This window comes from Barbus barbus (genome assembly GCF_936440315.1).
Source record: "Barbus barbus genome assembly, chromosome: 41".
Classification (NCBI taxonomy): Eukaryota; Metazoa; Chordata; class Actinopteri; order Cypriniformes; family Cyprinidae; genus Barbus; species Barbus barbus.
Genome location: NC_136719.1, coordinates 493,874 through 511,369, shown reverse-complemented (window position 1 = coordinate 511,369; position 17,496 = coordinate 493,874). Strand labels below are relative to the sequence as shown.

Here is a 17,496-nt window from a genome sequence, read left to right as displayed (position 1 = left end):
CAAGACCAGGCTCAGTCAGGAAACAGTCTCCTCTGGAATGAATGTGGTGTGATTATTCCAGGCTGCATCACAAGTCAGATTGTGGATTGATACCATTAAGAATATTTAATCCAACTTCTTCTGCTTGAAGAAACATCATGCCAGTAGGTGAAGCTGGTAAAAAGGGTCTGTGCAGAGGTCTTGTCTGGTTCTCGTAGTCTTTGCTGACGATCTGTGCTGGGGCCATCGGTGAGGTCTTCACAGGGATCTGTCATCTAGCTGACATGGTCTCCGCTGACATTCAGGGGTGTGTTGTGGTCATTCCCAGGAGCAGGTCCACCGTCTGGTCTGGATACCGGCTGGATCAGCTGATTACTGTAACCTAGGAATAAGGTATATAAGCAATTAATATAAGCATTGATGTCATTCTTCTTACAAATTAACAAGTATATTAGATATTATAGGAAGTGTTGCCAAGTGTTGCTGCTTACCCTAATTGCTGCAGCATTAAAATCTTTTAAGGGATTTGAATTATAGAAATGTGATAGTGTGTAGTGTATGGAAGGTTAAAGAGATGGGACTCTTAAACTCAGAGTGTGTCTGCCTCCCGAAGTCTGTCCTTCTGATCTGCCAGCTGGAGCCACCTCTTCATAGTCTCCTTCACCTCCATTTCAGCAGCATTAGCTTGAAAGGTTTTCCAAATTGCAGCCTTGAAATATATGTATAAATATATATTGTAAGGTAATTATTAAATCTTAAGCATTACAGTTTTTTACAGTCATTAGGACCAGACCCAGAATTCGCACCTCATATGTTTGATGAATGTTCATGCATAAGTTCATGCAGCAGCTCAGAATTTCTGTAAAAAAAAAGAAAAATCAGAAAAATAGTCAGATTACATATATAAAGTGTTCAGATTAAACTTTTAAGTTTGATTGCTCATAATAATAAATAATAAATATGATTTTAATCACATCATACGGCATATATATGCTTCAAAAGTTTTCATTCACTCTAAAAATTGACCCTGCTCTTATGCAGCAGACAGATTAGGCCTGCATTCAAGAACAAAATATGATACACATTTTACGGCTTTCTCTTACATATCTATAGTGTTTTTCTGTGTCAGCTTCCCAAACAGCAGTGTTACCACAAAATAAATATTATTAAATTCAGATTGCACATATTGAATTGTCTTAGCAGGTGTAATGCTACAACAGCGTGCTGTTTGATACACAAGCAAATGACTCATTTGAATGGTTAGGTGAATCAAATCAGAGAGTCACTCGTATAGATATTTATGGCGCCAGCAGCAGAGTCGACTCCTATGATTCAATAACAATCACTCCTTGAAAAAGACGATCGAATGAATTCTAGAAAACAAAATGGAATTTAACTCATTAATTTAATTAGCTAACATTATCGTGCAGCATACATTCATCAGTTTTTTTATATTTAAAAAAAGATTACATATTGTTTTTCTAAAGAGACCGCGCCTAACAGTTAGGGCTGTACTCATCAACAAAATATATCTGGGACCAAATGGTTTTTCTGATGTTGTTATCGTCGCAAACCTCCTAATAGAAACCATCTAAAAACTATACTCTTCGTGGCATTTAAAACATCAAACAACACTAGATTGAATATTAAATAACTTACTTTTTGCAGCTGAAGTATTCCTCTTGAGGACTGTTCCAGCCGAAATCTCCTCAGGATTAACCGCCAGATCTTTCTCTCAGGCGCTGATCTCCTTCATTCTAGCAGCGGCCCGCCGGAGACTAAACTAACCCGGGCCAGAGGTAGATACACTAAACTAACCCGGGACAGAGGTAGATACACTAAACTAACCCGGGACAGAGGTAGATACACTAAACTAACCCGGGCCAGAGGTAGATACACTAAACTAACCCGGGCCAGAGATAGAGACACTAAACTAACCCGGGACAGAGGTAGATACACTAAACTAACCCGGGCCAGAGGTAGGATACACTAAACTAACCCGGGACAGAGGTAGATACACTAAACTAACCCGGGCCAGAGGTAGGATACACTAAACTAACCCGGGACAGAGGTAGATACACTAAACTAACCCGGGCCAGAGATAGAGACACTAAACTAACCCGGGACAGAGGTAGATACACTAAACTAACCCGGGACAGAGGTAGATACACTAAACTAACCCGGGCCAGAGGTAGGATACACTAAACTAACCCGGGACAGAGGTAGATACACTAAACTAACCCGGGCCAGAGATAGAGACACTAAACTAACCCGGGACAGAGATAGATACACTAAACTAACCCGGGCCAGAGGTAGATACACTAAACTAACCCGGGCCAGAGGTAGATACACAAAACTAACCCGGGCCAGAGGTAGGATACACTAAACTAACCCGGGCCAGAGGTAGATACACTAAACTAACCCGGGCCAGAGGTAGATACACTAAACTAACCCGGGCCAGAGGTAGGATACACTAAACTAACCCGGGCCAGAGGTAGGATACACTAAACTAACCCGGGCCAGAGATAGAGACACTAAACTACACCGAGTGTGGACCTGCCACGCATATCGGCCCAGATAGAAAGAGCCGTCTGTCAGCCAGAAGTGTTTTGTAGAGTCGGCGCGGCTCTGGCCCATTATCTTCTCACCGATGCCGAGACTGAGCCGACAGTGCTGCATTTCAGCCGGAATCAGCCCGAGTGTGCTTGCTATCTGACTCGCCATGATTTCAAAAACAACACATTCCAGCGATAGATCGCCTGTTATTTGACACACACCAACACATTTCTAATCGAATGGACATGTTTCTTTCATTAGGTACATCACCGCAACATGTTGCAGAAAGTGATGGGGTCTTGGGGACACGTCCCACCTGCATATTATTACTTTTATTTGTGTACACTCACAATAAAAACAAAACCTTCTGCTTTTGTCAAGTAAAAATAAAATTAATAATAAACAGGGTGCGCTTTCAGCCATCTCTGAGAGACTCTTTCTGAAACACGTCTCAAAGATGAACTGAAACTCAACGAATAATTATCAATATGGAAACGACATACAACAAATAAAACAAGACTATTCATTCTGTGGAATATTTTGAATAGTTTTCTCAAAGTACTAGCCTATTGAATAGGCGTAATATGCAGGTGGGACGTGTCCCCAAGACCCCATCACTTTCTGCAACATGTTGATGTACCTAATGAAAGAAACATGTCCATTCGATTAGAAATGTGTTGGTGTGTGTCAAATAACAGGCGATCTATCGCTGAAATGTGTTGTTTTTGAAATCATGAGTGCTTGGTGCCGCTGTTATCAGTTCTGTTATCACAGACGATCGAGCGCTTCGTTCTGGTAAAAGCACAAAACCAAAACAAAGTGCACACAAACGTGTCCCTGCTCTTGATATACAATCACTGATGAACATTATTTGTTTTAATGAAAAAAAAATAAAAAATCTATATAAGGGTGTATTTGAACATTAGCCCTCTAAAATGTTTGACAGAAGTTCTACCACTAGACTATCAAAGCACACGAGGTAAACATGCAAATGTATGTATTTATTCAATCCTGTGAAGAATCTCAGCACTAATTATAATGTATTATTAATATTTATATTTATATGTATATTAACATAGTCACTTCGGGCGGCTGCACTGTCTGTAGTTGCCACTGACCCGTGATATAAAATTTTGGCCATACTGCCCATGTAAGTCATTCATCACACAATATCAACAGGCACGTCATGTAGGCGACACTTCTTGTATTTCATTTGGGCACCACAAGGTGTCACTGTGGCCTCAAAGCTTACCCTTCGCCTACTCTGGCTCAATTGCTATTCCTGAGGTAAAACATGCCCTCCTCATTACCCTACGGACAAAGAAATGTTGAAATAAATAAATGTGACAATAAATAAATGCGGAAATAAATAAATGTGGAAAACAATAAAAAAAATACATAAGCTTTGTTGTCTTTCCTCTGTAAACTTCAAGTAAACTTCTCTTTTGTCGTCAAAGAATTCATAAACCATTCTCATTACAAAATTGGAAAGATGTTTGGTGCATATTCCATTCTAAAATTATATTAGAAGCAATTTAAACTCAGAGCACTTGCAGAGACAGAGTTCACGTGGAGCAGCATTTACTGCAAGTCTTTCTGAGACACTAAAAACACTTATATTCAGCGGCTCACAAGAAAAGAGATAACATTTATATAATGCAGCGCAACAGATAACATTTGTATAATTACAACACATTCTTGGTGATTTGTCAGTTCGATAAATTGTGTTCCCAGGCATTGTTAGAATTAATTAAAAAGGTTGCCGTCCAACTGGCAAATGACACAGTTTCATATATTCATAAAGGCTGATTTTTACTCACATTTGGCACTTGGCAAATGTCATTTTAGGCTCTACTTCAACATTTAAATGCATTTATCAATTCCAAAGCACACTGACGTAAGTGAAATAACAGACTGCCATCCTTTTGTCAAGAATTCTTTTACTTTCCGACAAGTATAGGAATCAATGTCATTGCATCGAAGAAAAAAAAAATAGCTGAACAATTACTTAAATTAGCACTTGTGATTTCACCTCTGCAAATCTACAGCACAATTACACATAACCCTAACCAGCTTCAGGTAACATTGGAAAACAGCAGAAAAATCGAAACTAGTTGAATAAAATAATGGTAACAGCCCTTACCTTGCTGTGGGACACGATAACTTCCCATTGGCCTTTGTGACATTATGCTGTTCCCCTGGTTTCCCTGTGCCATTATTCCAGTCTGCTGGCCCCCTGCTGAGGTGGATGAGTAATGGGGTCCAGTGCCTTGCTGATGCATCATAGAAACTAATGGGAACCAGCACCACAAACAGTGTAAACAAAAGTCTTGTTCAAAAAATGTTTTAAAACACTGAGGTTATATCCAGGACTAAAATGTTGCTGTACAGTTTTTGAGAACTAAAAGAAGCTGAGTCTAAAAAGAAACACTGTTAGTTAGGGACAGAGGGCAGCATTTCAGGGTTTTAAAGATTTAAAGAATGCCTAAAAAGAGGATTAAATCAAAAGTAAGAGGAAGGGAGCAGCCTCCTGCTGATGAACTGAATGTGTTTGATCTCTCTCTCGAGGGTCAAGAGACATTTCTGATGAAGCATCTTTACCCATGCAGAAGAACAACTCAACAGTAGCACATGGATGAATATCAAGAAACCTATCAAGAACATGTCTTTGTTATAGTTTTCCCCAAAATGTGTGTTTCTGTGTGTGTGTACCTGGTATTCCCAAATGTCCCCACAAGGATAGCAATACCAGTAAATTTTGGATCGTCATGCCAAAAACCCTTTTTTTGGTCCCCACGAGGAAACAGGCTTTAAAATCATACAGACCGGAGTTTTTTGAAAATCTAAAATGGCAGAACGTTTTGTGTGAGGGGTAGATTTAGGGTTAGGGGAAAGAAAATATCATTTGGTCAGTATAAAAGCAATAAAATGTGTTGAATTGGGCATGAAAAAATGCCAAAGGCTACACTGTAAAATTTGAGCAGTTCATTTCAGCAACCGCATTTAAATACGGGATTCTCTAAATTTGTGCTCGGAACATGACTCACTCCCAAAATTGCCCTTTACAGTGTGGTCACCATATCAACATTATGGTGTCTCATGTGTTTGGTATCCACTATTTTTGTCAAAAGTAATATTATAGCGATCAAAGACTTATGTTCAGCAATTTTAACTAAACCACCATCAACAGAGCCATTGTGTTTTGTTTATGTTTGCAGAGCACGCTCTTGAAGTGTTGCCATGTCCACTTTTTATAAGCATTTTTGGGCTTGATTTTAAAAAGTGATATTACCTTAAAGGTGCCATAGAATGAAAAACTGTCTTTACCCTGGCATATTTAAATAATAACAGTTCTGTACATGGAAATGACATACAGTGAGCCTCAAACACCATAGTTTTCTCCTTCATATGTAAATCTCGTGATTAAAAAAGACCACTGAAAAACAGGCGAATCAGAACATAACACCGACTGTGACGCAACAGTCAGGATCACTACGCCCCCAACATTTGCATAAACCCGCCCTTGTTCTAAGCCGGCCGAACCATCAGAAGCTCTGCAGGTATTGTAAATAAACAAGCGCGGACAACAGCGAAAATAACACAATAAATGTTATGTTCCAGGCCGTGCAGGGGGTGTGAAGTGCAGGGATGGGTTGGTGTCTGTATTCAGAAAGGCACAGAAAGCAAATAACGCGAGCCACTAAAGGGACATGGTTAGCTCCTTGCTAGCGGTAGCCTGTTACAGTACATAAGATTTCACTCTCAGTAAGGAGAGATGAGGATGATGGCGAATGACTTACAGATCCTGAGCACCACTGACAAGCATCTGATCTTGTGAAATGTGTGGTAAGTACTGTTGCTCCATAATGTAAACATAGTTTGTGTGATCGCGTCTCTTTAAAGTGAAACTATAACGCGATCGATGGATCGTTCAAAAGCAGTTTCAATGCCTCGCATATTAATAACGGCTCCCTGATGCCCGCGTTTTATATACAGTATAATTACCCGACGATATAACTGCGAGAGAAAGTATTTAAATATATATTTTCCTCCCTGTGCTTCCTTCTTGCTGATGAGCCGTACTGTGAAACAGCCAATCAGAGCAGAGCTCATTATTATTCATGACCCTGCCAAATAAGCCAATAACAGACCGTTTCATTCTAGGGAGAAATCCTAGGGTTGTAAATGGACATGTAAAATCGTTTCTGGAGATTTTTTGCCCTTACCTAAGCCACATACCTTCTGTGTAGATATCAGAGAACAATTTAAAATACTGTATCAATGCATTCTATGGCACCTTTAAGTTTATGGAGATATTGAAGTGAGCAGGTTGAGATATTTTTGTTTTTAAGATAAAGCATTTGGATTTATCTGTTTATTATGGGCTCATACCACTTTCCCTGTGGTTTTCTTGCACCACACAAATACAGAGAGACACATCTCTGATGCACGTTTAAATTTGTACTAGTTGTACAACTAGTTGTTCAGTTCAGTTCCGTACACATTGCATATCATTTTTGTAAACACGGTTGTCACTACCTGCATTTTTCGGGAGTTAATTCGATTGTAGAATGCTGATGACACTCTCGTGATTTACTGAACTGTGTGTGTACAGGAGGGGATTAATCACTAAAAGGTAAACTGATAACTGAATTTAACTGTAGTGTGTACATGGCTAAAATGGGCTTTATTAGCTTAATATATCTATATACATACCACACATGACAAATGATTTCTGAATAAAGCTTTCCTCAAAGCCCTCATCCCCCATTCTTGTCCAATTACATTGATTTCTGGATGGGACTTTCAGGTGAGCTCCATCCCAGGCTCACCTTGGCTGGACTGCATGTTGAGGTTGGCACGAGAGGCCATGGATGAATAGGCCACCTGACCCTGAGAGGTGGGCGCCGAGTGGCTGTACCCAGGCCCCGTGCCATGGCTGCTGGCGGGCAGGCTCATGGATGTGCTGTGCTGCTGCTGGGTGAGAGCGTGGCTGGGGCCTGACAAAACACTCACAGTCAGCGAAAAGCACACATTCAGTTCATCAAAACACCACCAAATGAAAGGGAACAAAGTGTTGTTAAGAGCCAGGCAAGCTGCAGAAAAGTATAGTTGTGTGTAAAAACAGTAAGTACTACATACGGTGAAAATTAATTTTACAAAGAAATAAGCAAGCTCAAGCACAGCACAGGCACGTAAGCGATTCTTGGATGCAGAGGGTCTCACCATTGCTCATTTGGCTCTGCATCAGTGAGGTGGGTGGCAAGCCAGTGCCCATACTATCATTCATATTAGTCTGAGAGTGCAAAGACTGACCTCCACCACCTGGACCTATGTTTAGACTGGGGTTGGGAGGCTAAAGTGAAGACAAAGCAAGAGAAAGACAAACAGAAAGAGATAAAGAACAGATAAAGAAAAAAAGACTAAATCAATCTTTCATTATTTTTAGCCATTCTTGTCATATGAAGTGACTGTACACTATTTATGTCCCTCTTTTAATACACATTTCCAGTTATCCTTATTAAGCTCGTCACACTATCCAATTTTCATTTACAAACATAAACCAAAGTTAGCTCTTTTTTTTTTGCTAATAAAACAAGTGGAGGCAGTCTGTGTTTACTGAATGTAAATCTTTTCCTCAAGCGAAGCTGCAAATCATCATATACTTCCAACAGCATCCCCTGAAGGAACAAATAGGGTACAATGAGGCACACCAGGCTAAAAGGCACTTCTTCTTTCAATTACTAGATGGCACAAAACAAACTAATCAGTATAGTTTCTTTAACTCAAACAGTAGAGCATTCAATTCCCAGGGAAGGCAAGAACTGTTTTCATTTATTTTGTAAAGGAGAATTAATTTAGTTAGTTTTTAATTAGATTTTTTCTTATTTATTATAAAATTAGAGCAGAATTTGCTAAAATGACTGTTCTAAACAAGTATTAACTTTTTAATCATATTTGAAAACATCATACAGAACTTGTTACTTTAGCTAAAGTATTTGTATCATTACTTTTATAATCAATTTTTCAACAAACTGTGTTGCTTTATCACTGTTCAATAACAATGTGGAATATGTGGAATCATACATTTTGGGAGAAGAGAAAAGCACAGTTTCCTTAAGGTGTCTTTAGCCCCATAGTATACCTTACACATCATAAGGCACTCTTAAAAGTGCAAAACTGGAAACTCTAATGAGTGGTGAACTCAGCAACAAGGGAGAGTAAAACAGTAGTTTTATTTCAGTTGATAACAACAGTCAAAGCAATAAAAATTAAGGGAACAAAGAACAAAACTGAGCAAACCACCATATAAGAACAAAACCTGACGAGGAACACAGGAAACAGTAGTGCTCAGGGCTCGCAAAATGTCTAAATCCCTGGTATCCCTTCGGGCAGGTACTCTTCAGATTTTGGTAGCCCGAAAATTTATTTAACTAGCCCAAATAAAATAAAGACCATAAATGTCAATCAAAACCATTTTCAATACACAAATATCAACGAATATCAAGAAAAGAGTTTTATTTGACTATTTACAAGGTATCTGCAGAATTCTTAAAAATCTATTTAAGGCAATTTGAAAAATTTGAAAATCTATTGGGCGGACACTTCTGTCACCTGAGCAAAAGCATTGTTTATACCAGACCTGTACAGCACGCACACAAAAGTGTGTAACTTTGAACTTTAATGTGCTGTTTATATTTGATTTGACCCTTGATGTCACTATATGATGTATATTTTAGGTTAAAGAGAAAACATGTTTACTGAACAATACACTGCAGTTCAAACGTTTGGATCAATAAAGTTTTTAAAGAGGTTTCTTATGCTCATCAAGACTGTATCTATTTGATAAAAATACTGAATATTATTTCACAAAATAATAATGTGAAATATTATTGCAATTTAAAATAATTGTTTTCTATTTTAATATACTTTAAAATACTGCTTTGCTTCACAGGAATTAATTACATTTTAGAGTCACATGATCCTTTAGAAGTCATTCTAATACGCTGATTTATTATCAATGCTGGAAACAGTTCTACTGCTATTTTATTTTATTTTATATACTGTTTTTTTTGGGACCTGTGATATTTTTAAAATACAAAAAGTTAAAAAGAACAGTGTTTAGTCGAAATAGAGATTTTGTTACAATATAAACTGTTCAAAAGTTTGGGGTTAGAAATGTTTTCTTTCTATTTTAAAGATACTTTAAAAAAGTTTAAAGAAAGTTAAGCTTTATTCAGCAAGGATGTGTTAAATGGATAAAATTGATAGTAAAGACTTCTATTGTTAGAAAATATTTCTATTTTGAATAAATGCTGTTCTTTTAAACTTTTTATTAATCAAAGAATCAAAGAAAAAAGAAACCGGTTCCAAATAAATATTAAGCAGCAGAACAGTTTCAACATTGATAATAAATCAGTATATTATTATGATTTCTGAAGATCATGTGACACTGAAGACTGCAGTAATGATGCTGAAAATATAGATTTGATCAAAGAAATAAATACTATTTTAAAGTATAGGTATTAAAATAGGAAACCAATATTAGAAATTGCAATAATATTTCACTATATCACAGTTTTTTCTGTATTTTTGAAATGAATGCAGCCTTGATGAGCAAGAGACTCAAAGTCAAAGACTCAAAAACAAGGTCAATTGTTTATCAGGTTTATAATATAGCCCTAACATAATATATTATCAAAACGAACTATTTAAACTGATAGAACAGAATAGAACAGAATAGAAACTGAAGCAAAACCTAAGCTGAGATCTGTAAGTTAAATATAAAAGCGTGAACATATAAAAGCGTGAACATGAATTCTTCTATATCTGTCTAAACATGGTTATGAAGTACAGTTTGTACAATACTCTTGTGTGTGACTGAACATGTTTCAGAGTTTAGTTACCCATCCTCCTCTATTTCCAGCACTTAATCAAGCCACTCTTCTTTAATACAGGAGGATGTTTTATTTCATGTCATTGTGTTTGTGTTGTCTCTCGTGTTGAGCGCACCGCAACCATTGAAGTATTCAGTTTCTACAGCGACTCATTTGGTGTACATTGTTCTCTTTCTATGAAACCGGCTCTAACTCTGTCGTGACATCAGCTCTAGAGCGGTTTGCCCGAGCATTGCTATTCTTTCCCTTTTACTGCGGCATTCAATCAGATGGCTTCCAACTCATTTTTGTGTGCGCGAGGCACATTATTTCTTCTGCGCGGTCGCGCGCGCTCAGCTTAGAGGGAACATTGCGCGGGAACCCTGTATTTAAGGCCCGTCGGGCAGGACAGTGATACATTTTGGTAGCCCGACTGGAAAACGCAATAGCCCCGGGATGTCGGCTAGCGATTTTGCGAGCCCTGCGGGCTTATATACACATGGGAAACAGGACACAGGTGCAAACAATGAGGGACTAAATATGCAGTCATATTTACTGTTGCTGTGTAAAAATTCTTAGGCCAATTCCATTAATTAATATATGAATCTGTGCGAATGGGAGTTACACATGCAGATCTGCTCATGTTCAAGTTGGTCATGCAAATTCACCCTGCTGACCAACAGAAATCTGCTTGGTTTAAAAGTGACTTCTGTGACAGCACTGCTCTCAGTACAGATATAATTATACATTTAACAATTTTTAGTATGAATTTTTTTCTAACTTTTATTTACGTCTTGAGGCTATATTTTTGAAACAATATTTTAATCTTTACGGATTGTAAAAGATTTTGTTTTGTTAATAACAACTTCATGCCACAAGTGCTGTTGATTTATCTGAACTTGTAATGAACCCAGAAAGTTGATTTAAGTAATTTAAAATGATTAAAAATAACAGATATATTAAATGAAAATGACTGCACTCTGTGAACTTCTAGCATGTTCCATCCATGTTTATAGTGGTTGGTCATTAGTCCTTAGCTTCAGATACAGGAAAAGGGGAGGGAATACACTGGATGTAAATCCTGGAATGTTTTTTATCCTCTTTGGTCATGAAAATGAACAAAAAACATAAAAATGTCTAAGTAAAAGGCTGACCCCCAGATTTGTGGATCTCATCATTTATCTCTGAGTTAATCAAGAACTTGTCATTCTGTCATTTTGATTCAGTTCACACTATTTGTGTGTTTGTAATTTATATGCCCATTTTGCTCCTCATTTGCCAACTGCTTAGTACATCTAAGTACATTAGTGTTCATCTAGAATTAAAAACTGTGAATGTCACCCCAGTCCTAAAAAAAAGCCTGGCATCGACCCTCCTGATATTACTGCTGATTTCTAATCTTTTTTTTTCAGTCTAAATTGCTGGAGAATGTTGAGGCCGCTTAACTATAATCCTATCTGTAACAAATTCTTTGAGTCCGATCAGGCTTTTTGCTCTCTTAATTTCTGCTTGGTCAATTTCCTCATGGCCACTGACTCTGGTTCCACCAGTATTCTGATTCTCTTAGACGTCTGCATTTGGCACTGCATCTCTCACAGTATTCTCATCTCCTGTCTTTCTGCTCTTGGTATTTCTGGAACTCCCCTCTTTGGTTTATTTCCTACTTGTCTGACTATCAACACTATTTAACTATATTCATTAGTCTATTGATGCCCCTGTTTCTCATGGTGTTCCCCAGGGTTCTGTTCTTGGTCCATTGCTCTTCATCACTTATATGACTTTCACTAGGCCACAATAATATTAATCATTTATATATAAAGATTTTTTTGGTCGACTAGTAGTCGTTTATTTTAAGCATTAGTTGACTAATCGCACATTTATTAATAAGCTATTTAAATAATTCTAATGAGCCTTTAATAGCCTACATAGTCTAATAAGCGCTCAAGTGCATGTGTAAAGCTTGCCATAGCGCACCGGCAGAAGTAATGATAATGAATGTGTCAGGGAAAAACAGTTAGGAGGCTGCATTAACATTTTAATAATTTATGGATAAACTAGTGCTTTCTTTGTTTTCGGTTTAAGAGATGAAGTCGGCGACACTGAATCGTCATCTCCGCAGTGGTTGATGCGCCTGTATGCATGTTTTATACAGATTACATTATCTGAGAATATTCATTTTCCATTTGAATTGGTTAATTTAAAAGTAAACATTTCGCTCTCTACAGATATATTTTTCTGTCTGTATGGCAAGTATACATGGAGTTTCGGATTTTCGCGCTCAAGTTCACAGAGACCGAGACGGCAGAAAGCGCATCCTGTTTGCTTTCATTTTACAAAAGTGCAATGTTTTGTTGCTATTGTGAGTGCCCACAAATAAACGTCTTTACAGATTTGAAAGATGCATGACTCTTATCTGTATGACCAAAAATTTAGTATTTTAAGAGTATGAATGAATGAATGAGGCAACTACATAGTGCTATATTGTGTATTGCTATACATCCGAAGCGCTTTACAATCATATGGGGGGGGGGGGGGGGGGGGGGGTCTCTCCTCAATCACCACCAGTGTGCAGCATCCACTTGGATGATGCGACGGCAGCCACAGGACAATTGCGCCAGTGCGCTCACCACACACCAGGCACAGGTGGAGAGGAGAGAGAGTGATGGAGCCAATTCAATGAATGGGGATTATTAGGAGGCCATGATTGACAAAGGCCAGTGTAGGGAATTTGGCCAAGGACACCAGGGTAACACCCTTACTCTTTATGAGAAGTGCCATGGGATTTCTTTTTAATGACCACAGACAGTCAGGGCCTCAGTTTAACGTCTAATCCGAAAGACGGTGCTTGTTGACAGTATAGTGTCCCCATCACTATACTGGGGCGTTAGGACCCACACAGACCACAGGGTGAGCACCCACTGCTGGCCTCACTAACACCTCTTCCAACAGCAACCTAGTTTTCCCAGGAGGTCTCCCGTCTAGGTACTAACCAGGCTCAACCCTGCTTAGCTTCAGTGGGCAACCAGTCTTGGGCTACAGGGTGATATGGCTGTGGCGACTAAGTGAGCACACCAGCGCCTCCATCTGTCCTGCAGTGAGCGCTACTGTTCAGTTTCCACACTCCACACAGACACTTGAATAGCACACATTTCACTTGGTTAACATTAGATTGAGCAGCCATGTAAAGTTGCTGCAACTAACATATTTCAGATGATAAGCCATATTTGAGTTCGATGAATGATAGGTGAGCATTTGGATGTCCTGCTCGACGTACTGTATTACTGTCATGAACTGTGTATTTGAACTGAGCCTGTGGATTTTTATTTTTTCTATGAAAAAAATTTAACATTTTGAAATTTTGGTTGACCATAACATTTTGGTCGACCAGCCTCTTCTGGTTGACTAACGGTTAGTGAACTATTAGGGGGCAGCCCTATATATGAAATATGTTATGTTAATAAAGTTTTGAAGCATGTCAGAGTATGTCAAAAATGGAATGGGCATTTTTAGTGTCTGCAGTGTAGACGGTATCAGTGATTATAAGCTCTTGTTGCTTATGACATGACACTCATATCTTGTGTAGACACGTGTCAGGCGTTAAGCGACTGAACATCAGTGGGTGAAGCCTATGCTGCAATGATAACTATTCATCTATATTTTGCTCTTGAGGCAGTTATATGCAAATATATTGGATAATGTCACTGAACATTGTTTTATCAGTGTTTTAAATTAAACACTGATAAAACAGATTTATTACTGGTCGGCCATTTTCAATTTACGTCTTGCCTCTATATTGAGTGTTAATATTGCTGGTGTCATCCTTAGACCTTCCACTGCTGTTAGACATTTTGGCATACATTTTGATCCTTCTACCTCCTTCCTTAATATTTCTCTCTCACCAAATCAGCTATCTTTCACCTCAGTAATTGCTTGACTATGTCCCTCTCTAAATATCAAAGATGCTGCGATTCTTGTCCACATTTCCTCAACTCCTGACTTGACTACTGTATCACTCTCTTTTATGGATGATCAATAAAGACAAGTAAAAATGTCCTAAGCTATTATTAAAGTAACCAAGTAAAAAAGACTAATAGTTTCACATCATATGACCTGAATATATTAGGTGAAGCGGTGCTGCGCAGGCGCTGTGAAAGAACGTGAGATTGTAAGACAAAGCTCATTACTTGTATTAGGTTATTCATTTGGATATATTTGCAGGAATTATTAAAAACTACTTTAAATAAAAGTTGATATTTAAATGTTGAGTTGAAGTGTCAGTTTTTATTATGGCATTCAAATCTGGACACCTGAGACCTTTCCATTATGGGTTCAAGCGGAGGTTATGTCAGTGCCAAGGTCCTCTCTCCAAGCTCTACTCTTCACAGAAAGCAGAACTGTTAACAATTTGGTGAACATACATTTTCTGTTGAGAAATTCCTTAAAGATTTTAAATCTGAAAGATTTAAAAAATAAAAAAATTTAATTACCCAAAGTCTCAATTAACACCAAAATCATGCAACCATTCTTTTGAGCCCACTCTAATAGACAGTTTTCTCAATGTGGAGAGGAAAGGGACTTCTTGCATAGGAGATCCAATTCTCTTCCAGTGACATGGCTTCAGTGTGGAAAGGTCTGAAAGACAACAATTACAAGACACCATCCCCCAGCACTGTGGAGAATCAACAACTGGCAGACGATCTTAATGAGTTCTACTGTAGGTTTGAAAAAACACCATTCACCATGAGAAGTGAAGATGACGTGCGGCAGGTCTTCAAAAAGAACAAGAAAAGGAAAGCACCAGGCCCAAACGGTGTGACGCCAGCCTGTCTGAAATCCTGTGCTGACCAGCTGGCCCGCATCTTCACACAAATCTTTAACAGATCACTGGAGCTGTGTGACGTCCCCCTCATGCTTCAAACGCTCCACCATCATCCCCGTCCCAAAGAAACACAAGATAACAGGACTTAACGACTACAGACCTGTGGCTCTAACATCTGTGGTCATGAAGTCATTTGAAAAACTGGTTTTGGCTTATCTGAAGGATATCACTGGATCCTTACTGGATCCCCTGCAGTTTGCCTACGCAAAAGGTCTGTGGATGATGCAGTCAACATGGGACTGCATTACACACTGCAACACCTGGACAGACAGGGACTTATGTGAGGATCCTGTTTGTGGACTTCAGCTCGGCCTTTAACACTATCATTCCAGACCTCCTCCTGCCCAAACTAACTCGGCTCTCTGTCCCCACCTCCGTCTGTCAGTAGATCAACAGCTTCCTGACAGACAGGCAGCAGCTAGTGAGGCTGGGAAAATACACATCCAGCACCCGCACCATCAGCACTGAAGCTCCTCAGGGCTGCGTTCTCTCCCCACAGCTCTTCTCCCTCTACACGAACGACTGCACATCTAAAGACCCTTCTGTCAAGCTCCTGAAATTTGCGGATGACACCACACTGATTGGCTTCATTCAGGACGGTGATGAGTCTGCTTACAGACAGGAGGTTAAGGAGCTGGCTGTCTGGTGCAGTCTTAACAACCTGGAGCTCAACACGCTAAAAACTGTGGAGATGATCGTGGACTTCAAGAGAAACCCCCCTGCTCTCCCCCCACTCACCATCATGAACAGCACTGTGACTGCAGGTTCCTGGGCACCACTATTTCTCAGGACCTGAAGTGGGACATTCACATTGACTCTATTGTGAAAAAGGCCCAGCAGAGGTTGTACTTCCTTCGCCAGCTGAGGAAGTTCAACCTGCCACAAGACTTGGTGAAACAGTTCTACTCTGCCATCATTGAATCCATCCTCTGCACTTCAATAACTGTCTGGTTAAACTCAGCTACCAAATCTGACCTCAGAAGATTCCGGAGGGTAGTCTGGACTGCTGAGCGAATCATTGGTACAACCCTCCCCACTCTCCAAGAACTGTACTCATCCAGAGTGAGCAAAAGGGCTGGTAAAATCACTCTGGCCCCTCATATCCAGCACACTCCCTCTTTGAACTGGTACGGTCTGGTCGACGCTACAGAGCTCTGTGCACCAGAACGACCAGACACAGAAACAGTTTCTTCCCTCAGGCAATCCATCTCATGAACACTTGAACTCTTAACAATAAACATGAAACACACAACACTATATATACGGTATTTATATATATAGCAAAAGAAAGCTCTTGATGAGCACTTTCTACTGATAAAAGCATAGTGTCATTCATGAGTGTACAAATGTTTATTATAAACAATTGAAATCAGTACACAAAGTCAGATCAACCAATGGTACATTTTTGTTTTGGCCCTCCTGTAAAGTTGGTGAAATGTCACTTACGCCTTTCTGGTTCTCACCCCTTATGCTTTTGCCTGTATCTTAAATAATTGCATTGTGCGCATGTTCTGTAGGAAATCTGCATCGGAAAGGAAACCCAACTCCACTGTCTTGCCATAACTATCCAACTTAAAGGATTCACTATTTTTTCACTTTAGAAGGCCTATGTCACGAATCCTGGCCATGCTCTTCCGTTAACTCGCCACCAGATGTCATTCACTCACCACATGGACTCGTACACCACACAGCACACTGGACTACAGTTCCCACAATCCATTGCACTGACGACACGCAGCTGATTACACGGATCACACAGCTGAATTCACTGATCACCCCATCACACACACTATTTCACCTGGGACTTCCTCCTGCTCTCGGCCGAGTATTGTTAGCATTTATCTCTCTCCTAGCGATAGCTACTTTACAGAGCCATAGTCATAGTCTTAGTCTTGCCTTGTCTGACCCTGCCCGTGTTTCCTGGATTTACCCTTCGCCTCTGCCGTTTGGACTCTGTTCGCTCCCCGTTTGGATTATTGCTCTCGTCTCTGGATTATCTCTCTGCCTTGCCCCTTTGGATACTGTTCGCCGATCGTCGACCCACGCTTGCTCCATGGATTGCTCTGTCTTGCCTCTGCCATACCTGTTTGCTGTCTCCCGACCCTGCCTGTATGACCATGTTTTATAATAAAGCTTTGCACATGGATCCGCACGTCTCACGTCTCGTCAGCCCCGTAACAGAATACTCGGCCACACAAGGATCCA

At 39.6% G+C, this 17,496-nt stretch overlaps 1 protein-coding gene across 1 annotated transcript in view; it reads right to left on the bottom strand.

Annotated features, from left to right (window-relative positions):
- Positions 1-17,496, bottom strand: part of LOC306860470 (calcium-responsive transactivator-like) — a gene marked incomplete at both ends in the record, with an annotated part of 95,566 nt that overhangs the window by 45,632 nt on the left and 32,438 nt on the right. The window contains 3 exons of the mRNA XM_079402204.1: positions 4,679-4,825; positions 7,368-7,535; positions 7,762-7,891. Coding sequence (XP_079258330.1) covers positions 4,679-4,825; positions 7,368-7,535; positions 7,762-7,891 — 445 coding nt within the window. The remainder of the gene's footprint in view (positions 1-4,678; positions 4,826-7,367; positions 7,536-7,761; positions 7,892-17,496) is intronic.